This window comes from Peromyscus eremicus, chromosome 20, assembly GCF_949786415.1.
Source record: "Peromyscus eremicus chromosome 20, PerEre_H2_v1, whole genome shotgun sequence".
NCBI classification, from domain to species: domain Eukaryota; kingdom Metazoa; phylum Chordata; class Mammalia; order Rodentia; family Cricetidae; genus Peromyscus; species Peromyscus eremicus.
In genome coordinates, this window is record NC_081436.1 from 14640468 (window position 1) to 14665722 (window position 25255).

The 25255-nt window shown below is 46.9% G+C and overlaps 1 protein-coding gene across 4 annotated transcripts in view; it reads left to right on the top strand.

Annotated features, from left to right (window-relative positions):
* Brd1 (bromodomain containing 1) overlaps positions 1 to 23897 on the top strand; it is a 45262-nt gene extending 21365 nt beyond the window's left edge. For 2 of the 4 annotated variants that reach the window (XM_059248141.1, XM_059248142.1), the window contains exons 7-13: positions 2415 to 2675; positions 8477 to 8977; positions 19043 to 19178; positions 19633 to 19760; positions 20930 to 21039; positions 21241 to 21395; positions 22447 to 23897. In XM_059248141.1, the coding sequence (XP_059104124.1) occupies positions 2415 to 2675; positions 8477 to 8977; positions 19043 to 19178; positions 19633 to 19760; positions 20930 to 21039; positions 21241 to 21395; positions 22447 to 22630 (1475 nt within the window). In that variant the 3' untranslated portion in view covers positions 22631 to 23897. Of the gene's footprint in view, positions 1 to 2414; positions 2676 to 8476; positions 8978 to 19042; positions 19179 to 19632; positions 19761 to 20929; positions 21040 to 21240; positions 21396 to 22446 lie in introns of those variants that run through there. The other 2 variants (XM_059248143.1, XR_009375590.1) reach the window with 2 other exon arrangements.
* Positions 23898 to 25255: the final 1358 nt, after the last annotated feature.

Sequence of the window (25255 nt, forward strand, 5' to 3'; positions counted from 1 at the left end):
CGCTGTTGAGTTGCTCATCAACTTCCTCCAAGCAGGTTTTTTTTTCCCCAGACAAGGTCTTACTTGATGCCTTAGCTGGCTAGGAACTCAATATGTATATCAGGCTGGCTTGGAATGGACAGTAATCTACCTGCTTCTGCCTCCTGAGTGCTGGGATTAAAGATGTGCATTACCATTCCTATCTTCCAGTCAGTTCTTGTAAACTTCTTGCCCCTTAATTGTTTATTCAGTAGGCGAATTTCCACATGGGTTGGTGGTCCATCATGGAACACGAAGTTTTCCTGTATTCAAAATTGTTACCAAAACCTGAGGTCCTGTGTTCCTGTTTTGACCCCCTTTTTCTTCTGCTGTTTACTGTCCAGGAAAATGGTGGGACTTTACTGACTTTATGTTTACTCTATACTTTCCCTTCTTTATAACTGTGTCTTTTTGTTCAGTACTCAGGCATCCACAGGGCATACAGGGCATACAGGCAAGATAGAATTCAAGATAGGATACAGTGGCACACATCTGTAGTCACAGCACTCAGGAAGCTAAGGTAGGAAGTTTGCCACAAGTTCAAGGCCAGTCTGGACTGTAATGATTTCCAGGCTAGCATGAGTTACATCCTAAAGCCCTTTCTAAAAAAACAAAACTGGCCCACAAAGTATAGTTAGAAAATAAATGTAAACAGGCTGGAGTATGTGGTGTAGCAGTGCTTCTCTAGCATGCACAAAGCCCTGGGTTTGATCTCAACATTGAATAAACTGGGCATGGTGCAAGGATTCAGATTTCAAGGTCATCTCAGCTACATAGTGAATTAAGGCCAGCCTGAGTTACATAAGGCTTTGTCTTGAAAAGTAGACATGCACGCATGCACATATAGAGGTAACAGATCTCTGCAGCCTATATAGGTCCAGTGTAGTTAAATCAGAAACATCTTATGCTGAGATGTTTGCCCAGCAGTCTCTGTTGGAGCTGAGTCTGATAGCCACCAGGATTATAGAGGGACCCTTAGTCCTCCACATACATCCATGTTCTGTTCTCCAGGCTGTGTGGAGGCAAGGGTGGTGCTCCAAACTCGTCTGTTTGTTGTGGACTCTGGGTGGTGTTGGCTGTCCTAACTTAGAAGCAGAGGAGCCCAATGATACCTGGGAGCCTTTGAGCCCGCAGCTTCTGATTGTCATGTTCTCTAAATGTGCAGGGCTTGGAGGTCTCAAAGTTGACACTTTTAGGAAACTGACTTTGCCATTGATAAATAAGTTTCTATGTCAGGCTTGTTGTCAAAGAGGAAAGTAATAATGAAAAGTACGAATTTATTTCTTCTCAGTAATTGGAGTAGAAAGAAAGTGTGATCTGTGGCAAGACCAGCTATGGGTACCTTTGCCACTGTCCTGAGCCCTACTATAATGAAGATAATGGTCCTATTGAAAAAGAAGCAGACAAACAGGTCATGGTAGTTCATGACCAAAACTCCAGCACTCAGGAGGTTGAGGAAGGAGGATTGCAAGTTTGAGAATGGCCTGGGCTACATAGTGAGACGCTGTCTGAACAACCAAAGAACAGAAAGAAATGAGCCTTGAAAAACTAGGGTAATACTTTGTTGGTTATGTTTTTTATTTATGTTTGGTGCTTCAAATTAAAAGAATTTTGTTTACCTGAATGCATTTGAGGTATTAACTTGAGATTTTGTTAGAAATAGTGTGACTATAAGCCTTGAGTCAGCCCATTGGGGGATTTTTGTTCATGTCCCAGTGCTGATTAGTGTTCTTGTAGACAGGGCACTTCAGCTGGGCCATCTCCCAGGTCTGGGCAGATCTCCTTTATTCTGTGTTTTCCTTTTACCCCTGTTCTTCTTTTGGTTTTATCTTCACGAAGTTTAAAGAACTTCTTTGGCCATTTCACTAGTTTAAGTTTTGAGGACTTCTGTAGTCAAGTGTTCCTAGAATTTGGGAAGACCTGTGGACTCTGCAGCCTAGTGTCCATGGCCAGTAGTAACTCATGTGCGAGTACTTTAGCTAGGATGACATTTGTGATGTGTAAACAGTCCACATCAGCATATTTACACACTGTCACTTCTGTTGGCAGTCCATCTTGTTTGAGTGCTGGTGGTCTTTGTACCCCTCACTTGGAATGGGCTGTCTACACAGCAGGACTTGCAGGAGAGGCCACATATGTTACCTGTATATCCTCTACTGTAGCTATACTGTTCCTTTGTGTCTAGCTAACTGGAGGGGAAATTCTCTTAGGAGTGTCTTTTTTTCTCCTTGTGGCAACAGCCTTTTCATGGGTTCAGAGTGAGGGTAGAGGAGTTTGTGTTTGGCATCAATTGGTGACACTGGAGCTTTGGCTATCGGCAGGCTAAAGGATAGTGGAAACTGTTATTAGAGGTGCCCAAGGATCAGGTGACTAATGTTGCGTGTTCTTTGGTTCAGTGGACAGGTTGCTGGACCCAGCCAACAGGGCCCACATGGGCTTGGAGGAGCAGTTGAGAGAGCTACTGGACAAGTTGGACCTCACCTGCTCCATGAAGTCCAGCGGCTCACGGAGTAAACGGGCAAAGCTGCTCAAAAAAGAGATTGCTCTTCTCCGAAACAAGCTGAGCCAGCAGCACAGCCAGTCCCCATCCATAGGGACAGGGACAGGAGGCTTTGAAGACGATGCTGCTCCACTGGGGCCGGACACAGGGGAGGAAGGTAAGCACGAGGCGTGGGAGGGCCACACCCATGGACGTGGGTGTCTCTTTTCAGGCGTGAGTGATGCTCTGAAGTAACCATGACTTTGTAGGTTTTGAGGGTCCTAGAACTCTGATCACTGGCTGTTCCTTCCAGGTTTTTGTTCTAGTGTGTGCTGGCTGTGTGTATTTTGGCGCTTAGTTTACAAGCTTAAAGGCATGGAATGAAATTTTCTGTAACTTGAGCCTGAAAGACTTAAAAGGATAGTTTAGATCAGATACTGTGTTGCAGGTGGCTTCTGTGGTAGGAGTGAGAAACACTTACGTTGTATTGTAGATTGAGGCAGAGTATTAGATGGTTAGACAGCCTAAACTTGTTCTGACTTTGTGTGTGTGTAGGTCAGAGGACACTAGTGTGAGCTGGTTCTCTCCTGGCACCTTACAGGATCTGGGCATGAAACTCAGGTGGTCAGGCCTTGTGAGCACCTCTCCTCTCTAAGGTATCTTGCTGACTTTGTGACAACTTTCTGAAAGACGTTTAAAAAGTAGTGTTGCCAGAGTACACCCAGCCCTGGGTGTGGGGGTAGGAAGGAGACTGAGGTACTTTTTGGCACAGGCCTACTCCCAGACACTTTCCCAGCAGCCTGAGACCTTTCTTGTGGGTCACCTTCAGTGGACACCATGTTGTCCTAGCGGCATTGAGTGGTATCAGGAGAAAGAGCCGGACAGTTGAGATGTTAGGATGGGGCAGGAGGAGATACAGGAGAGACTCATCTGCCCAGTGGGGTACCTGCATGATGAGAAGGTCATCGTGTGTGTGTGTGTGTGTGTGTGTGTGTGTGTGTGTGTGTGTGTGTGTGTTGGGGAGAGTTTAGAGAGTCTTAGCACCCTTTAATCCCCTTCCTCACACTCACCACATTTTAGTTCCATGAGATGGAAAGAATAAGAGCTGCTTGTGCCACTGTTGTTAGCAGTTTGGCTTGTGATCTCCCTCTGTATTTTTCCTGCCCCATCCAAATAGGAATAGAAAACATTAAAACAAGACCCATGCTATTGTAGTTTGCATTTTGATCTGTACGGCTGTCTGCATCAGTAGATGTGGCTCTGACCTGCTCCTCGTAATGACATCGTTTCAGTAGGTTTGTGCCATGTTTCATTCGGTCCTGTAGATTAACAGTTGGTGACAGTCCTGTAGCCCACTTTCCTCTTTTTCTGGTTGCTTCTTTTATGCGGTTGTGCTTGGCAACCAGCAGAAGGTAGGGCTAATGCCACTGAGTTCTCCTGGCCTTAGAAGTTACTTTGAGTGTGTCCCATTGTAAATTTCACACACACCCCCTTTACCTTACTTAGGTAACAGGTTTGATGGGTCCATAAAGTAAGAGTTTTATCCTTGAGTGTGTGACATATTTTCCCCCTATTCTCTAAAAGCTTGATCACCAGAACATGGCAAGCTGTCCTGGATCTCACTCTGTAGACCAGGCTGGCCTCGAACTCACTGAGATCCGCCTGTCTCTGCCTTCCAAGTACTGGGATTAAAGGCGTGTGCCACCACCGCCCGGCTTCTATGCTTTTTTTTAAAAGAACTTTTGTTCGTGGGACCTTTGACAGACAGATGCACCCGAGATACTGCTATTCTTTGCACTCTGTGGTGAGTTACAGGTAATGCCATTGCCTGGTTCCCATGGTAGCCCTGTGCAGGCTCCTCTTCCCACTGCTAGAACTGGCTGAGGGGGACCCTTGGGTCCAGCCACCCAGTGACCTGTGCATTATGTGTTCTGAAGAATCATCTGGTGGCAGGACAGCTCACTGATAATGCAGTGGCTTGCTCTTGAAAGAGAATCCTGACATTTCCTCACAGCTGTGTGCAGCATTTCATTTTTCCTCCCTTAAAAGTTCCTCATGTGCTGGCTTTACAGGGCTGAGTGTCCTCTTTTTACTTCAAGTCTTTGACTTGGAGGAAGAGCCAGCAGTGCCCATAGAAGACCAGATCAGGTGCTTTGTACTGTTGGGCCACTTTACAGGAAGCATGTTGATGCTAGCTGCACCAGATGCTAGAATCGAAGCTGGCCCGTGTTTAAAACTCAAGAAAAGAGCATTTTCCTGTTAGCTGAGAGAGAGAAATGGAGAAGGACACAGCCTGACAGACAATTCTGAGGCAGAGCTGTGCGCATGGGATTTAGGGCCCCATTAAGAGTGTTTTGGTTGGGTGCAGTCACAAATGCCTTAATTTCCAGTCCTCAAGAGGCAGAGGCAGGTAGAACTCTGAGTTTAGAGGCCAACCTGGTCTACATATTGAGTTCTAGACCAGCTAGGACCTTGAGAGACCTTGTGACCAATTAAAAAAAAATCTGTTATTTTTAGAGAATGACCATAGATTTTTCACACTTAGGCATTCCTTAATGTAAAATAAACAGTCTCACTTAATTTTTAATTAAACAACACTTTTGTGTTTTGTGACATTTAGGTGGCTTGCATTAGAGGAAACATCAGCAGCACAGCTGTTGGGAGCCAGGCCCCAAAGACCAACATCTGAGGAATGAAATCGGTTCTGGCCGGCTTGGGCAGTGTGAGGGCCAGCCAGCTGAATGCTGAGGGACACATAGAATGGGGTCATGATATGACTGTGGGACAAGCTTGAGCCCACAGACCTTTACATTTATTGGGATTTAGTGGGTTAACTAGGGGCTTTGGGGAGACTAGAGTCTATGTGCTGGTGAATGGGGCTTACACCTTGTCTGTGGCTAAGTTGTGGGGTATAGCTCTCTATTGTTGAAGGCTGGGCCAGATCAGCACCCCCACTGGGACATCACTGTTTATACACCAGCTGTGTGCTGTTCCTGCTCTATGTACCCCCATATGCATTCAGCATTGAATATGGTGTAAACTCTTCTTCAGGGCTGCCAGAGGAAGGGGGCAGGAGGTAGATGGCTTGTGGGGATGGTGTAGTTTCTAGCCATTTGTTGAAATGTCTCCACACAGTCTGCTGTGGTATCCGGAGCTGTCTGTGGCTTTAGTGGAAGCATTCAGTTGGCTTGGTGGCTTTGTATATAGAGAGTCATGGTCAAACAGGGATTAGCTGGTTCTGAGTAGATGTCTGTGTGATCAGCATGTGAAAAAGAGCAGCTTTTGCCTTGCTGCTGTATGTTGTAATTTCTGGTTGGGGATTTTTTGAGTACTGACATCATACTCATGTTTGGGTTGTGATGTGCTGATTCTGGAAGTTAATGGAACGTGTAGTTAAGCAATGTCCATTTGTTAGCAGACAGTGAGGTTTTGAAAATGAAAGTGTTTTGCATTTGTATATAAACTGCCAGTGAGATTTCTGCCTGAGGGACCTGATGTGAGTGTTAGCCGTGGTGCTGACACTGCCCAGTGTGCTAGTGGGAGGGTTTACTCATCAAGGGACCTGACAGCTTCCGGTGCTGCTAGTTCTCAGCATGGTGAGGAGACTGAGGATAACAGAGTTTTAGTAGTCCAGGTGGCCCCATGGCTATTGGAAATGGCTTTTCACTTGGGCCTCTGATCCAGTGTGATTCCTTCTGTAACACCTCAGGAGTATGCCAGTGGACTATGTGGCAGTGGTTGGGAACCTGGGCTCCTCCTTGGGTTGCCACAGATCAGGGAGAACACATGGCTTGAGTGTGGCTGGGACCACAGATGAGTGTGCCTGGCCATGCAGTCCCTCATGGGCAGGCAGCTTTTGATTTAGACATTGGTTGAAAGTAATGGAGTGTGCTGGAGGTCTTGTGCTCAAGGGCAGGCATGTTCACCTGTTGTCTTGGCGGTAGTGACTGACTCTAAAAGTTAAGCTGGGGGCAAAAAATGGGTCTTTGGTCCCTTAGCGCTGTGGAGAGAATGGATGGGAGATCTGCAGTGCCCGTAGCCCTGGGCAGGAGGCCCTCTGGTGCCATCTCTGCTGGTCTTGTACTGCTTTGGGGCTGCTCTTGGCCCTGAAGAGGCCATAGGACTGGATTGGACATTGGGAGTCTCAGTCAGTGAAAGATGTTTGGACTCAGGTAGGAGGCAGAGACCAATGAAGGAAGAGGAGGCAGGAGGCAAATTAGGCACTGAAATTAAGCCCAGTAGTGGTCACCTGCCCTAGCCATATGCTCCTATAGCAGCCTACATACCACCCAGTGCCAGTGACTTCTGTTTTCATGTTTATGTGCACCAAGAGTGCCACGCATGGCTCTGCACTGTTTCTAATCCCATCTTCTCAGTGTTCTGTGTGCTGTGCAAATGCTGTGCTCTTAAAGTGGTTCATGAACCTAACAAAGTGGGCGGGAAGAATTTTTGTCATCATCCAGCATGCCAGTGATTCAAAATTCAGCATTTCCACTTCATTGGAATTTTAATCTCTGAGTACAGATTTTTTGGCCCCTGTGGCATTTTATGCATTCTTATCTCCTGGATAAAGCTTTTCAACAGTGACCTCTTAAACAACAGGCTTTTGTTGAGGCTCTGCTTCCTCCGCTTGGTGGTGGAGATGCCTTTACCAGGCTGCACATGCACACTGTCTGCTGTCACCCTCAGCTTTGTGTTGCTGATGGGAGGGCCTTAGGAGAACTGCTTTGTCTTAGAACTTCTGTTCTGAGGTAATCAAGTGACCCAGACACATAAATGGGGCTTGTAAATTGTGTAGCTTTTCATTTTCAAAGTGACTGGAATTTAAAATATTGTGACAATGTTTTATGGGAAGTTTGTAGTTTGAATAAATTAAAAACCATACCTACTAATTGTATGCTACTCTGGGTTGTTTCAGTTGATGCTCTTGGTTTCTGTCCAATGCCCTGTAGTGAGAATCTCAGAATCAGTTAACCCAGCAGGGCCTAAGCTAACCTTACACCATGGGCTTCACTGCCATTCTGTTCTTTTTGTGTGTGAAGACAGGAAGATACTTCTTTCTTTCTGGGGTTTGAATTAAAGATTAAGATGTCAGGTCAATATTAGTTCATGCAAGTAAAAAGTTTTATTTTTATTTTATGTGTATATAAGTGTTTTACCTGCATGTAAGTGCACCAAATTCACGCCTGGTGCCACAGAGGCCAGAAGAAGGTGTTGGATTCCCTGGAACTGGAGTTACAGACAAGTTTTTGGCTGCCATGTGGATGCTGGGAACTGAACTTGAGTCTCTTACAGGAGCAACAAGTGCTCTTCTTAACCTCGGAGCCAGCTCTTCACTCCATGTTGGCAATTTGTAAACTCCTTCCGAAAGAGGTTGAAATAATTTTGTGGGTCTTTTTTAATTTTTTATTTTTAAAGCTATAAAGGTAGAGTTGGGGGAACTCACAGGTAGTACCCACAGGTAGTAGAAGATGGTCCTGTCTCCGTTAGAGTCCTCCCCAGCCACTCACTGCTTTGGGCTTTGACTTAGAAAGCCCTGGTCAGATGATTTAATATTTGATTTCCTTCCCTTTGCCACCTTGTGGTGCAGCATAAAGTGCTGTGAGAACCTCTTAAGGCTGGCTCCCTTAGTTCTGTGCCTGTTTAGTCTTCCTCAAGGTAAGTGAATATCAATGCAAAAATTGTCCTGAACTCAGATAAGAGATTTAATATTGCTGTGTGTGAAATGCTCTCTCAAGTTTTTTCCAGAAAGTAACTTGTGCACCTGGGTTTAGGACACCAGGCCCACAGTCTTTGGTTAGGGAAACACACACAGTGTTACCTGATGGCCCCAGGCTGCTCACTGCTCAGCAGACCATTGTGTGTGATGCTGTTTCCTTAATTGAATTAGTGTTTTGGTGGACTTCACATTTATATAAGTTTTATAATAGATTTTATAATCTTCAGTTTTCAAAATCACTTTATTTATAATTTTTTCAGGAGATAAATCTCCCCCTAAACTTGAACCATCAGATGCATTACCTCTTCCTTCAAACTCGGAGACTAATTCAGAACCACCAACCCTCAAACCAGTAGAACTCAACCCCGAGCAGAGTAAACTATTCAAAAGAGTCACATTTGATAATGAATCACATAGCACTTGCACTCAGAGCGCACTGGTAAGCGGACACCCTCCAGAGCCCACCCTCGCCAGTAGTGGCGATGTGCCGGCGGCGGCGGCGGCCTCCGCAGTGGCGGAGCCATCAAGCGATGTAAACAGACGCACTTCTGTTCTCTTCTGCAAATCGAAAAGTGTAAGCCCCCCAAAGTCTGCCAAGAACACTGAAACCCAGCCAACTTCTCCTCAGCTAGGGACCAAAACCTTTTTGTCTGTAGTCCTTCCGAGGTTGGAGACTCTACTGCAGCCAAGGAAAAGGTCGAGGAGCACATGTGGAGACTCCGAAGTGGAGGAGGAGTCCCCGGGAAAGCGCCTGGATACAGGTAAATGTCAGGGGCAGCTGCCTCTCCAGGGATCTGTTAATACGAAACCAGGGTACTGAGCTCTTGTTTTTGAAGCAGTCTCCGTTCTAGAGATGAAGACAGACAACATGGATTTCCTTTCAGAAGCCGTGAACTCTTTTCAGGCAGTGGCCTCGATCCAGCCTCTTGGCAGCACAGCGGCTGGCCCTGGCTGGCCCTGCCCTTCCTTTGTCCCCTTTCTCCTTTCCCTTCATTTTTCCACATATCAAGTGCAACTTGGAGTGTGGTTTGGTTGAGTACCTTTTACTGTGTGCATGTATGTGTGTAGCCTGTGACCTGCCAGTTGGCCATACCTGGCACTTAGGAGTTCTACTCAGTTGCCACAAACTCAGGGCCCTAGGTTTGAACCTGAACCGTTCCTTCCTGAAGACTGCTTGCCCATTGGGTGCTCTGAAAACAGTCTGTCATTTCGTTACTTGCAACACTTTGCATAATTGGCTTAAGGAATATTTTAATGTTTCTCCAGTATTTTTTTTTTTTGTAGCTTGTTAGTATATGTACATTGTACTGCTAATGCCTGATATAATCACACCCAAAAAATTTCTCATTTACTGCTAATCTTTTTTCCTTTTAATAGAGACAGTCCTTTTAAAAAGTTCTGAATTAGTTTATTCCTGTATTTGGTTGGGTTGGAGCATGCCACAGGGTGCACACATATGGGAGAAAAATAAATCTAGAGAAAACTGGGGGAGTTGATTATCTCCTTTCACTATTTGGGATTGAACTCAGGTCATCAGGCTTAACAGCAAGCGAATTCATCCACTGAGCCACCACCAAGGCTCCACTACTAAGCTAAGATGTGTTTCATTTCCCAAGATGTTGCCCCGAATGAAAATTCCCTGTGCAGTGCTTGAATAATGCTGGCTTGGCTTTCTTACAACTTCCTGTCTACCCTCAGACAGAACACAGTGTGGAAGGGTGGTACTAGAGTTCTTGAACAATGACTGTCGTTAGGCCCTTTGGTACCAGCATCAGATTTTCAACGTTTGCTTTCTGTTAGAAATAGGTTTGTACTTTTGGTTTTGGTCCTGGGGTAAAGCTTGGTTATTATTCTCTGTTATCCTGGCACACGTAGATAGATAAGTGTCTCAGTTACTTTTCTATTGCTGTGAAGAGACACCATGACGAAGGCAACTTAGGAAAGAAAGCATTGAGTTTGTGGCTCGTGGAGGGTCAGGGTCCATCACCATCTTAGAAGGGAGCATGACAGCAGGCAGCCGTGATGCTAGAGAATTAGCTGAGATCATGCATTCGATTCTAAGCTTGGGGGTGGTGGGGAGAGGAGAGAGAGCAAGCAAGCAAAAGAGTGAACTGGCAAAGGCCTGGACTTTTGAAACCTTAAAACCCACCTCCAGTGACACACCCCCAACAAGGTCAGATCTCCTAATCTTTTTCAATCAGTTATACCAACTGGGGACCATGCATTCAAATATATGATCTTATGAGGGACATTCTCATTTAAACCCTGGGTCCCTATAGGCTTGTTGCCATATCACAATGCTAAATGTGTTTAGTCCAATTTCAAAAGTCTCCGTAGTCTCACAATCTCGCTTTCTTAATTTTAACTTCTTGTAAAATCAAAATAGATCACACACTTCCAACATATAAGGGAGGAAAGGGAGCATAGTGAGGAAATAGTGGACCAGAGCAAGACTTAAACCCACCAGGGTAAACTCCAAATCATGTAGCTCTATGTGCAATGTCAAAGGGCTTAGATGGCCCTTGCCTTCCGGCTTTGCAAAATACATCATCTCTCTGGTGGACTGGTTCCACTCTGTATGCAGCTTTCCTTGGTAGACATCCCATGACTTGGGCACTTCAGCATCTTGAGATCTCCAACACAATCCAGGCTTCACTTTGACAGCTTTGCACAATAGTCTTTCTGGACCTCCCCATGCAGGGTTCCTCTAGGCCACACCTGATCTCAGTGGCTTTCCTTAGTGAAGGAGGAAGAGTCCACAGTTCCTTTACTCGTGTACCTTCAAGACTGAAGTCAGAACCACCAGGCCGAAGAACTAAATTAGGCTGCCAGCGTGGGATGCCTGGCCCCGCTTGAATTACATGGGCATAAGCCTTGGTTTGTTGTTGCTCTTTAGGCACAGATAATTCCTTAGCTGCCGCCACCCCCTTCCCTACACACACACACACACACACACACACACACACACACACACACACACAAGTTGCAGGATTAGCTGCGTAGAATCTCATCCTAAGGATACCACTCCCTTTATTTCATTTCTCCTATCTATTTCAGCACAAGCCTTGGCTCCAGCGTTAACTTTTGTGGTATCCTTGTTCTCCTCAAACTGTACTTTGTTTTTCTCCCACTTGCTTCTTTTCATTCTAGGCATACGTAAGAGTGATTACTAGAAACTATATAACAGAGTCATTAGTAGGCGAAATCTCTGCCCCAAAACTTAGTCCTACATTTTAATTTAGTCTCAGGCTGATTCTTTTTTTTTTTTTTTTTTTTGGTTTTTCGAGACAGGGTTTCTCTTGTGTAGCTTTGCGCCTTTCCTGGATCTCTCTCTAGACCAGGCTGGCCTCGAACTCACAAAGACCCACCTGCCTCTGCCTCCCGAGTGCTGAGATTAAAGGCGTGCGCCACCACTGCCCAGCTCAGGCTGATTCTTAAGACAAGGACAAAAGCAGCTACAGTCTTTGCCAAAATATCACAAGAGTGGTCTTTAGCCCAGTTGCTAATGTTTTTTCACTCTGAAACCTCTTGAACCTGGCCTCCATAGTCTGTCTACATTGCTCGCAGGGCTACTGTCTTCTGAGCTTTTATTAGGGTGGCCATTTAGCCCCACTTGGAACATTCAACTCCTTTTCTATTCCAAAGTCCTGAAGTCTTCCGTAATAGTCCAACAAGCATCATGGTCAGGCCTGTCCTAGTAATACCCAACTCCTGATACCAGCTCTGTCTTAGTTACTTTTTTATTGCTGTAAAGAGTAACTTGTAAAAGAAAGCATTTAATTCATGGCTCATGGTCCCAGAGGGTTAGAGTCCATCACCACCATGGTGCTAGAGAATTAGCTGAGAGCTTGTATCTGATCCACAAGCATGAGGCAGAGAGGAGAGCTAACTGGGAATGGCCTGAGCTTTTGAGCCTGAAAACCTATCACCAGTGACACACCTCCTCTTACAAGGCCTCCTCCTACCTTCTAATCCTTCCCAAACAGTTCCACCAACTGAGGACCAAGTATTCAATATATGATCTTAGGGATCCGTTCTCATTCAAACCACAACTGAGGAAAATTGCATTTCCTTCCAGGCACTCCAGTGTCGGGTGCTTACTCTTCATGTCAGCAGGGAATAACACATAGGCCTTGCTGATGAGTGAGTTCTGTTTTCTGGAGCCTTGCCAGGTGGTCAGGTCAGAGAGTAGAGTGGGAAAGGCTGGCTTGGTAGTATACAAACTACACTGTTGACACCTCTTCATCTCTTCCTGTCTCCATCTGTTGGGTTCCTCCTACTGGAAGCACCACATCCAGAAGAGAATTTTTTGCCAAAGGCAACAAGTTGTGATTTTTTTTTTGGAACAAAATAACTCTTTACAAATTCTATTTCTTTTGTGTGTGTGATGCTGGAGAGTACCCCTACCCCCACATGCATTGGTACTGCAAATTGATTGACTTCAGGGCCTTGTGGCAAGTTGTATACCATGGAGCCCTTTTTATTTTTTAGGTTTATTTACTTGTGTGTTTGCGTACATGCTACAGTGTGTGTGTAGGTCAGAAAATTCTCTCTACCATGTGAGTCCCAAGGATGCATCAGACTTGTGTAGCAAGTACCTTTTCACTGACCCACCTTGCTGGTCCCTTTTTAAACATTTTGAGACAGACTTGCCTTGAACCTTTCCTGTAACTTATAGGCCACAACTCTTTAGCGTCCTACCTCAGCTTCTGAAGTAGCTGAGGTTACAGGCCTGTACCAACAGGCCCAGCTAATTTAATTTTTATTTTGTACTCAGTAATTTCATAGAAGCTTTTCTTCCAATGTCCTCTTATTTTGATAAGTTGACAACAGCATTTTAAAATTTGATAAAACCCTGTTTCTTTTTTAAAAAAAAAAATTATTTTTATTTTATGTGCATTGGTGTTTTGACTGTATGAATATCTCTGTGAGGATGTCGGGTCCCCTGGAACTGGAGTTACAGACAGTTGTGAGCTGCCAGGTGGGTGATGGGAATTGAACATGGGTCCTCTGGAAGAGCAGGTGGTGCTCTAAACCGCTGAGCCATCTGTCCAGCCCCTGATAAACCCAGTTTCTGTGAAGCATTTCAATCTGCCACTGGAAGTAAAGACTGAAGCTGAAGCTGTTTGACTTCTTGGGAGTTTCTGTAACTACAGACTGAGCTTTTCCTAGCCACATTTAGTGAAAGACTCTGGTGCCTTTTTGAGTTCACTGGAAACCCTTCCTGTGTTGCTAAACTAGTCACGGTATGCTGTGTTCTGGTGCTGGGAGGTTGCTCAGTGAGTGTCTCAGCACCAGCTGACATGTACACAGGATAGAGTGGAAATGGCTTGCTACCTCCTCAAGTTCCTATCTATCAGCAACAGAAAGTCTGCTGACCCTGCAGGACACTGTAGGAAAAGCTCTCACTGTGTAGCTGCTGTCCAGAGCCCTTGCTGTGTGTGTGTGCATCTTCTGCCAGGCAGCCCAGTTGGCCATATGGGCTCTGCTAGACCATTTGTCACCTGTGGGCTGTTGACCATGGAGTTCATGAGATGTTACTTGTTTGTACATCTGAGTGGAGTTCTTTTTGGGTGCTCAGTGATAACGGTGAGTCCCAAGCAGTCTTAACTGTAGACCTTTAGGACATGTGACCCTGGTACCTTTGATCTTGACTGAGATTTCTGCTTTCTTATTCCAGAATGGCAGTAGATTTCAGTGGATGCATGGTGAATTCCTAAACGCACTCCTGAGCAGCTGGGAGCCTTATTAGCACTAAGATCTGACCCTCAGGAGCAGGAGGCGTCCACTGCTGCATCTGCCTGGCCTTTGGTGGGCCAGGCACGGGCTGAATGGGCCCATCCTACCATCGGTGCTGGCTGCGCCTCCACCTGAACCTTCTGGTGCTCTCTGCGCACCTGGATTTCTTGTTCCAAGTTGCAGTTCTTCGCTGTTTGAGGACTTGGAGTATTCAGAACCTTCTGATCTTTCCCAGTTCATCTGGCGCTGTGAACGTGTAGGGACTTCTCTGGTGCTCCTCAGTGCACTGCAAGATTCCAAGTTAGATTAAGTACGGACTCATTTATTAAAACTGCCCACCCACAGGGCTCACTTGCTCATTGCCTGCAGGATGGGCAGGACGGGCAGGACATGTGGGCAGTGCAGAGCATGATGTGACTGATTTTATGATGTCACATTTTTTGGAGCTGGCTCTGTGTTGTAGATTCTTTACTCTGCCTGCTTGTTTATTTCCATCAATGGACCATCAGGTCAGGACCTGTGTTACCTCTTACACTCCTGGTGTGGAGATTCTCATTGAAATGGGTGGTGGTGAGCAAGCCAAATGTCTTCCATGGCCATAGACTGTTGAGGGAGGAGATGATTCCTGCCCTTGCAGTCAGACTAAATGGTTCTCACTGTTTTCCAGGTTCTCAGTTAACCACTAATGTGCTTGGGTAGCTCAGTCTTTGGATCCTAATCCTTTTCTTTTAACCTCGACTTGGATTGGAGTTCTGCTAAATGGCCTCTTGGAATGCAAAGCCTTCACTGCCTGCTTGCCTTGCTCCTAGTTCTTGAGGATCACATTGGAACCACCTGTTGAGCCGTCCTTTAAACAGACACTCAGACACCTACCCTTGGAGGAGATCTCTCTCCCTGGCCAGCTCGCCCCTCTCTAAGTCAGCCCAGCAGTGAGAGCAGCTCTGGTGCCTCAGTTCTTCCTGGTGGATAGATATGAAGGAATGCCTAATGCTGTGGCAGAACCTGCCGTAGCTTGAACAACATAATCCAACAGTTCGAGCCACGTCCTGAGCACGTCCAAAACTGGCCTGTGATGACTGGGGGCTCTGGTTAGGCAGCCTGGGCTAGGTGTCTGAAGGGACTGCCTCAGATGAGGCCTAACTAGTGCTCCTTACTTGGCTGTTAACGTGTTATTTCTTTGTCCTCTGCCTGATTTCCCTTCTTTCTTCTTCAGCTTCTCTTGGATTATTAAGCATTGTTAGTCTTGTTGGTAGCTGTACGAATGCCTGCTGAGACAACCGAGAAGTCCTGCTGGAATTGCCCTTTACTGGGCATTTTGGCCTGGCCTCTGGCCTGTCTTGGCCGTGTGCAGCTGTGTCTTCATAGACCATACTCAGGAAAAGCGGGTGGTGGGTGGGGCGGTATTGTTTGCTGTGCTTGTATTGAAAGGTTGAAAGATGTGCCCAGTGTGTGGTTCTTTAGGAGACAACAAAGTCAAGTGTCATGGGGATATTAGATACTTCTGCCACCACCCTGAAATGGTTGCATTCCTAGCCTGGGGCACAGTGTCCAGCATGGGACACAAGCTTGTCAATATGCAGTAGGTGGGAACAAGTTGGCGCTTCGGGCAGCATGATCCTGTGCCGTCCTGTTTCAGATGAGTCAGTGGACTCTGAGGTAGTAGCTGGTGGCGAGAGTTGCAGCAAGGGTGCATACAGTGGCCACACTCTCAGGCACATCTCCTAGGCCATGTGGGCTCAGTAGAGGGTGGAGAGGCTGCTCAATCCAGTTCACCAGGCAGGCCTGATAGTCTCACTTGGCCACAGCCTTGGGGGCTCTTGGCATTGTGCAGGTTGGGAGCCCAGGATAAAAAGAATTGTGTCCCTGCTCTCCCACTTTCATGCCTCAGCTTTGCACGTAGACCACCTGAGACTTCTCCCTGGCCTGTGGGTGTGAGCTTTTCAGAGTGGAGACCCAAGCACCTCAGGGGGTCCTTTACTGGCCACTCTGTGTACCCCAGTTGTCCTGTAGAAAACCTGGGCCAACTTAAAAGCCTGGGGCTGGGCATACTTTGGGGCTTAGTTGCAGTGGCACATTTGTGGTGTCCTCTGGGCCTGAGCAAGGTGTTTGGGCTCTGCTTAGCCTTTGGAGACTTCAGAACCCTCTCTGTAACATGTGCTTGGGGTCACTGGCTCTGTCTAGGAGTCATCTCATCTTTCTGTTTTGATTGTCAAGGGCGGCGGGGATGTGTATGATCTTAGACAGTAAGCCTCAGAGCTAAGAAGGTACTTTGTTCCCCATCTTACAACTGATGGGAGAGACAATAGAGCAAGTGGATCACAAAGGAGGTAGAGGCAGAGAGGGCTCACACCTGGCTTTGTGTCAAAGCCATGTCTTCTCCAGGCAGTGGCTGCAAGAAGAGCTTTTCAAGCTTGGGTCTCTGGCCCACATTGCCTCTCAGGACATGTTCAGGCCTTAGAAACCCTCAAGAATCTGGTTGGGCCATGAACACCTTTGTCCTGTTTGGGCTGCTGCACCCCTGGAGAGCAGGCCTGGAGAGCTGCTTTGTTCGGCAGGCCCCAGGGGTCTTTCCTGGAAGCTTCTCAAGTTTCACAGGGGCTGTGCCAGCTTCTTTACAGGGTAGTGTGTGTTTTTATGTAATGTGTGAAAAAGTTTGTGTGGACTTGGGAGCCCAGATGCAGTGTGCCCTGATAATTAAACTCTTGGGAAAATTAGAGAGAGACATTTAATTGTATTTCTTCCTTCCCAGAATTATAAACCCTAGTCTTTCCTCTTTTTCTTCTAGGGGCTGTGTAGGCCCCAACAAGGCACCTTGCTGTGGCCATCCTTGCTGGGAACACCAATTGTACATGGGCTGTGCTTCTGGGTCCTATCCTGGGCCTTCTTCCTAGGACAGAGATGCCAGTGATGGGGACCTGCTTGTCCAACACTTTCAGACTCCTCAGACCTGCCTGCTGTTGCCTGCTCAGCCTAGCAGTGGCAGATAATTCCGGGCTTGCAGTCTTCCCTATAATTCTGGGTCATGGAGCAAGGACTTTGCCCCTCTGTTAGTCTATCCAGGTTGGGAGGGCGGCCTGTGTTGAATCTGCTGACCCAAGTCAGTGAGTGTTGTCCCCTCTCTCCAAAGGCAGCAGCATATTCTGCTGCCTCCTAAGAACTCTTGAGCATGGAGGCCCTTTAAGAGTTGGGTGTGGCTTCTTCCCTGTCATGTGCCTTCTGCTTTGCCATTGATCAAATAAGAAGCTTCTCAGAGGCCTTGTCAGCACAAGCAGGTCCTTTTCACAGGTGTGATGTGGGAGAATGCAATGAAAACCTTGTTTCTAGACAGTCACTTCAAATATTGCTAAGAAAATGTTAAGTTTATGTTTTACTTTGAAAATAGTTTTTTTACCTTTTTAAGGATATGGGAAGATGGGCATGTATGAAAAAAGTATTGCCAGTCTCCCATTTCTGTTCCCTTCCCTGTCTCGAGCTGGTGTAGCCAGAAGGATCCAGGCAAGCATACAACCTGGAGGCATGAGCCTTCTGATTCAGGGAGCTCTGCAGGGGCCATGGTTGTGCCTTTTTTTTCCTACTTACTGACTTAAATGGAAGATTAGACCTTTTTGGGAGGAATATGGTGGTTGCGTTGACTCAGATTTGTCTTTATTAAAATACTTTTCAAATATCAAGATGATGTGGTTGTGTTTGTCCAGACATTCATTTATCTGGTCACCAATGTGGGTCAGGTGTCTGTGGGGAGGTGTGTAGTAGTGGTCTGCCTCAGCTGGGGCAGAGCTCCATGAGCTTTGGAGCTTGGGGACTTGAGGATTGTTCAGGTGCCTCGGGCCCACGCTTTTTAAAGATTTATTTATTTATTATGTACACAGTGTTCTGCCTGCATGTTTGCCTGCAGGCCAGAAGAGGGAACCAGATGTCATTACAGATGGTTGTGAGCCACCATATGATTGCTGGGAATTGAACTCAGGACCTCTGGAAGAACAGCATTAACCTCTTAACCTCTGAGCCATCTCTCTAGTCCCGCTTTCTAGTTTTAAAGTGTTTCATTCAGCATTTTTAAAAAGTTCTTGTTGCTGGGCGGTGGTGGCTCATGCCTTTAATCTCAGCACTCAGGAGGCAGAGCCAGGAGGATCTCTGTGAGTTCAAGGCCAGCCTGGTCTACAGAGTGAGTTCCAGGACAGTCACCAAAGCTACACAGAGAAATCCTGTCTCAAACAAACAAAAAGTTCTTGCTGACACCTATATTTTGAAACACACACACACACACACACACACACACACACACACACACACACTCACTCATACACACACACTCATACACATATCCCCTTGTTCCTGGTGAAATCCAGGACCTACTTGTCCTGGTTGGGTTATTTGTTTTTGGTTTCTGGTTTTTGGTTTTTTTTGGGGGGGGGCATTGTTTGTTTTTGTTGTTGTTTTGCTTTTAAAACTTAATTTTCTATTGACTATTCTCTAATGTTCCACAGGTATTAATGTGTCTTTGTGGAGTATTGTAGAAATTCCACCACTCTAGGGTACTGGAGGGCCCTTGTCTAGACACCACTCATTCCTTGTAGAGTGGACAGTCTGGCCCTGTTGGAAGCTCACGGAAGTGCATGTGATGTGTTAATTTGGGGAGTGGTAGTAGATTCTCTTGCTTTGCATTCATGGGACTTGTTGAAATTACATGTTGAGTGTGGAACTGCCTTGACTGATCTTACTGTGATCTGTTGTGCTTATTTCACTCAACAAAGACTCTGGTTTGTCTGTACCAAATGTTTGTGGGGTTGGAGATGTAACTCAGGTGGTGGAGTGCGTAGCTGGCATGCACAAACCCTGGCTTTGATCCCCAGCACCACATGAACCAGGTGTGGTAGCTCCTGACTAATCCTAGCATTCAGGAGGTTGGAAGCAGGAGGATCAGGAATTCAAGAGCAACCTGAGCTCTAAGAGACCCTGTCTTACAAAAACAGTTATTTGGAAAATATATTCTAATTTTAAAGAAGACAGCAGTGTAGGAATAAGTTGGGCTTGAGCTGCTGCTCTGGGGTAGGTGACTGTGCATCTGTCTGCTTCTTGTGTTCCAGGTCTCACCAATGGCTTTGGGGGTACCCGAAGCGAGCAGGAGCCGGGCAGTGGCCTGGGGAGGAGAGCTGCGCCCCGACGGCGCTGTGCATCTGAGTCCAGTATTTGCTCCAGCAACAGCCCACTCTGCGACTCAAGGTAGGTCCTGTTCTCGGGGCAGGGTGCGTGGCTTTCATCTGAAGACCTCTTGAGAAAGGCTTCCCTAGAGTTGAGTTGATATGTGCGCTCTGCCATTCAGGGAAAGTTTCTTATGAGATAAATCGATCTACTTGGTAGAATTTAACTGGAAGTCAGAAGTAAATCTATATAAAAGGTTAATCTAAGTTAGTGTATGATTAACTTGCACTTTATACTCACCACTCCCCAAATCTTTTTCTTACTGAGGTTGTGGTCTGCATAGTCCTGCCTGTTTGTTCTATGGCGACCACTGTGTCGGTTGGGTAAGGGTAGCCCGAGTACCCTCATGGGACAGGCTCACTTTTCTTGGGTCTCTATACCCTTGGCAGTCTGGCACCTGATGTACAATCAAGCCACAGGCATGGGGCTCTTCACTGTAGTCTCATTTGATTCATCTCTGCTTTTTCTCCCCAAGTTTTAGCACACCCAAGTGTGGGCGAGGGAAGCCTGCCCTTGTGCGAAGGCACACACTAGAAGACCGCAGTGAGCTGATCTCCTGTATTGAAAACGGGAACTATGCTAAGGCGGCCAGGATTGCAGCTGGTGAGTTGGGATACACCTTTTTTTTTTTTTTTTAAATTATTTTATTTTTTATTTTTTTTGGTGGGCATTTTGAAATACAATGGTTAGAGAGGTGAGGTCTCCCAGAACAGAGTCTGGTCTTGGTGGCTTGGGCCTGTGAGTCAAGCCCTCACATTTGAGAAAAGGTGTGGACTTATGCTTATCCACCAGAGGGTTGCTGTACAGGGTTTCAGGCCTGTCCTGGGCTGTATTGTATGACAGAGTCTATGGGGAAGGAATGACTTTGTCGTGCTAGGGTACACTTGGTTCTGCATAGTTCCTGATCATCAGATTTGTTCAGGCTATCTGCTTTGACAACTGAATGCTGTGGCAGGGTGGTCATTCCTAGCTTCAGGCCACAGTGTAAGGGAGGGGAGCCTGCTGGGCTGATGCTGTTTATACTTTTCTGTCAGAGTGGGCTAAGCCAACTCCAAGGATAGATGCATCTGTTATTGCCTGAGGCTTGGGGCTTTGGTGGTGCCATTTCTGTGAAAGCAGCTGAGCTCTGTGGGTGTCAGGGCAGAGACCTGAAGATGGGAAGGGCCTGAGACTGCAGGGAATCTGGTGTGGCCATATGGGCTGCATTGAGTGTGATGGGCATGCTGGAGGTTCTGAGCCTGGAGAGGCTAATGTGCTCTTTTGCTGCTGTGAGGCGGGACCAGGGACTGGTTGGATACCTCTTACCTGCAGTATTCAGTGGGGGCCTGAACATGGTAGACTCCTGGGGTATGTTTTGGGCTGCTGGATGTACTCAGTGAGGCTTGGAAGAGCAAGGTGGTGGTGGAGCAAGCCAGGAGTTGGGCTTAGGTTTTTGGTTGTGTAATAGGCATCTGATACATGCCAAGGAACCCATCTTTAGAGTTCAAGTGTGGTGAGGTATTGGGGACCTGGAGTCATTCATAGGCCTTAGAGCTAGGGAGGGTGGGAGGCAGGGAGGCCTTTGACAGGCTTCTAGGCCTGACCTCCACAGGAAGAAGTGAGGAAATCTGCCTTTCCTGGACTGAGATGGTGCTATGAGACTGTCCTGCTGCAGTAGCTAGGGAAGCTGGGGTCTGGCTGGGGGCTTTTATCAGCCCTCAGGCTTTGTGGCTGTGCTGGGTATGTTGGGGGTTCTCCTGCTGGTCCTGATTCTGGGGTTCCTCTTTTTCTAGAGGTGGGACAGAATAGCATGTGGATTTCCACTGATGCTGCTGCCTCTGTCCTGGAGCCCCTGAAAGTGGTATGGGCCAAGTGCAGCGGCTATCCCTCCTACCCAGCACTGGTGAGTCTGAAGGTTGTGAGTAGGGTCTTCTGGTGGGACCTGGGATGGGGCCCCAGTGCATGCTCTGTACCTTGCAGTTCTGTGCTGCCAAGGATGTGTGTATGTTGTCATGACTCTGGAGGCAGGTGTGTGAGTGGCTGTGTAGGGCATGTGGCTCTGAGTTTGAGAATACTTTGAGTGACTGGAGCATGTCCTTGGCAGATCATTGACCCCAAGATGCCACGAGTGCCTGGCCACCACAATGGTGTCACCATCCCCGCTCCACCCTTGGATGTGCTGAAGATCGGTGAGCACATGCAGACCAAGTCTGAGGAGAAGCTGTTCCTTGTTTTGTTTTTCGACAATAAGAGAAGCTGGTGAGTGTGGTGTCTTGGGCTCTGCAGCAGGCAGAGCTGGGTCCTAGTAGTCCCAGGACTTGGCTTGACCCATGCTCAGTCAGGGTGTCCCCAGGTAGTCTGTGTCCTGGTCCTTGTCTGTCGAGAAGGGCACTGTCCAGTGACATCAAAGGGATTGTGGAGTGTTGGTCACTTCCCATCTGACAGCTCCTATCACTTAACCAGATCCCTGGATGGCTCAGGCTGTCTCTATTTCTTGCTCCAGGTTCCCTTGCATGGACTTTCTGACCCTGCTGCTCTGCTAGGACACAAGCTTCACCCCCTTCCTGAAGTTCCCTGTCTGTCCCCGCTGTCCTGCCTTCACCCAGAGCTATTGAGACCCCTATTATGCCATGGTTCAGATCCTAAATTGAGTGTTACCTGCTGACATCTGGACCATATTTAGTTGAATCCAGACCTTTCCTATGTGGCCCTTTATGATTGGGAATGCTTAGGACTAGGAGGAGCTTCATAGCCCCCTGTGGAGTGGGCACTCTTGGGGACTCACCAGGTCCCCTGTGGTCCTCTGTCCTCCTTGCCCTGCTTCTCTGGCAGCTGGCATTCATCAGTGAGGCTTACATTGGCCTTGCTCACTTGATAGTCCTGTTTCTAGAGTCTTCCTAGGGTGCCTCCTTACTCTGCTCCAGGGTTCACTCCACCTGTGTTATGTGCACACATCTGTTCTGCTTTATTATCCCTTGTGTGCATGTGTGTGTGTACCTAGGCTTACCTTGTGTATCACATATATGTGTATTCTTGGGCTGCTCTGTGTGCACAGCTGCATGCTCCCAACTTACCTCCATAGCCTGTTGGATATGTTGGGTGGGGAAAGAGGGTTGTATCATGGTTTTTCTGCCCTGCCTGAGTCCAGGGCTAGGTGCACTGTGCACCCCAGTCATCCTGTCTGAGGCCCAGCACGTGGGGAGCTTGGGTTGTGTACTGCCAGAATCCTTCTTATGTACAGGGGCTGGTGGTTGGTGGACCATACTGAGAATGGGTTGGTGGTTCTTATGCTCTGTCTTCTCTCTAAAAGGCAGTGGCTTCCCAAGTCCAAGATGGTTCCTCTTGGTGTTGACGAGACCATCGACAAGCTGAAAATGATGGAAGGGAGGAACTCTAGCATCCGGAAAGCCGTGCGGATTGCATTTGATCGAGCCATGAATCACCTGAGCCGGGTCCATGGGGAGCCAGCCAGTGACCTCAGTGACATTGACTGAGGTGGCTTCCAGCAAAGCCACAGCCAGCCGGGAGCCTTGTCCATAGTGTTAATAAGCTGTACATGTTTGTATATTGTTCAGAACTTAACTTATTCTGATTTTCTAGGTGTAGTTCTTTAATTCTTTTTCCCCAGGGAGGGGGAGGTTTCACTTCCAAGTTTTCTATGAAACCATCTTGTCCTGGCGCTTTGCAAGTGGGGCAGGCGTGTTCCGAGCAGTGCGGTGTGGGTGTCCCACTGGTGGTGCCGCGGCCTCACTTACTTTAATCTCTAGTTTTTTTCTTTTCTTTCTTTTTTTTTTTAAAGACTTTTGAATGTTTAATAATTTTGTAGATCATGCTCTTTACACAGAGTACCGCTTATTTAATAAGACGGGATGTAAATTTACAATGACAAATGTGTATTTTAAGAAAGAAAATGACATTATTTTGAATGGTACTTTGTGCAAAGAGGGAATAAATTTATGCTGTGTGCATCACTTGCAAATCACCAAAAAAAATGTCCCGCCAGCTGCTGCCGGGCAGGGCCCGTTCTCATCCTTCTGTCTGCCCTGAGTCTCCTGCTCCGCCCTGACTCCTGCAGGCCTGCCTCCCAGCGGGTTATTTATTGTAGAAAGTGTACTCATTTGCTTTATAATGAAAAATAAATTTGCAAAGGTATATTGATATGCATTTTTATACAGGCACATAAAAATTCAACTTTGGTGTGGGAGCAGAATGTGTTGTGTGGTTATATACATGACTGGCCTGTGTGTACTTTGATTTTGTAACTTGTAATCTTTTGTTTACAATGAGGGGCTTTCTGTAACTTGTTTTAATTTAGAACACTTTGGTAGCAATAGACCTTTGGATACATTTTTGTATGGTACATGTGATGTATATAGAATTAGTACTTTATTTTTATTTTTAAGAGGTAAAGCATTATGTTAGGGGGGAAAAGGCAGGGTGGGTTTCCAAATTTGCATTTTTATATTAAAAATAAAGTGAAGATTTGGACAGTGTGGCCCTCTCATTCCTGCATCACTAGGAGGCTGGGTGAGCTGTAGCCTGAGATGTATGAGGGCATTGGGGCGTTGAGTGGGTGGTGTGACCAGGTAGATGACACACTTGATTTTAACAATTCACCTGGGATGGCATTATTTATTATTTTGCCTAATCATATTTTTATTTTAAAGCTAAATAGTTACTAAAAAATTTAAATGTTCTTTTAAGTCTACATGTTTGTAATATCTCCATAGAAACTTGAAAATAAAAAGTCTTCCTTTGGTAGTTTTTGTCCCGTGTTTGGCAGATGCTCACATGCCCAGCATCCCTTCCCACCTCTGTGAGGAAGACTGGAGTGGACCAAGGCCTCCAGACTGTATGCTCATGGTGGGCAGACGCTGTTGGCTCTCCACCTGTTGGCTGCTGCTTCCAATCTGGCCTCCTGCTGTTGAGTCTGATTTGAGCTGTGGCTGACCTTTGCCCAGGGACAGCCTGTGGCCTGGAGCTGGTGCAGGAGTATGGCTTGGTGATGTCATTCATCATCCCTGGTTTTGGGGAAGCCAGGACAAAGTGTCTCCACCTGAGCAATTGTCTGAACTCTTCCAGAGCTAGCCTGGCATTTCCCAGTTTTCATTTCCTGTCTCTCCAACCCCCTTTTCCAGATCTCACCCTGTACCCACTGTGGTGTCTGGCCACTTATTTCAGTCTGTCCAGAACTTCCCTGACATCAGCACTTTAGTAGGTATCAGGTAGACTAGGTGACTGGTCACCCTGGAGCCCAACAGGCATCATCAGTCCTGGAGGCAGGAGTGTGAGCACCCTCCCTGGTGAGTAGCAAGTCTCAGTGCTGACTGAGCCCCTAAGAGTGTATATCTTGGGTTGGCCATCATGGATCTGGCTGTGTAGTGCCAGGGAGTATGTTTTTGTGCCTCACTGTCCTGCCACTTCCACAGCCTCAGTTCTGGGACTGAGGCTTAAGCTGCTTTAAAAAAAAAAAAAATGTTTTCGAGGCAGAGGCAGGCAAATCTCTGTTTGAGACCAGCCTGGTCTACAGAGTGAGTTCTAGGACAGGCTCCAAAGCTACACAGAAACAAACCCTGCCTCGGAAAAAAAAAAAATGTTCTTGAAATATGATTTTAAAAGAAATCTCAAATTCTGCGGGTGTACACAACAAACTGACCATACCCACCTCCATTTCCCTCCCCTCTCTCTTACCATATCCCCCAAACAGGTCCATGTCCCTCTCCCTAGCCACTAATTCCAGTTAATGCTGTCCATGTGCACGTGGGTACGGGAAACCTCGCCAGTGGGAACACTCTCAATAAAGTTCCTCCTCCAGCAGCTGTTAACTGTCAGCAGCTCCTCAGTAAGGAGTGGGGCTGGAGATCACTGGCCTCATCTATACTGGGATTTTGCTGGGTTTTGTCAGATAGTCACAGCTGCCTGCTGTGGGTCCGTGAGTGTGATTCGTCATGGCCAGAAGACAGCATCTCACAGCACTCAGCTTCATCATGTAGCTCTTACATTCCTTGCATTTTCCTCATCTCTTCCATGATGTTCCCTGAGCCTTGGGGTGTGAGGGTGTGTTGTGTGGCCCTGTTTAGGGCTGAGCACTCAGTCTCCTCTCAGTACTTTGACTAGCT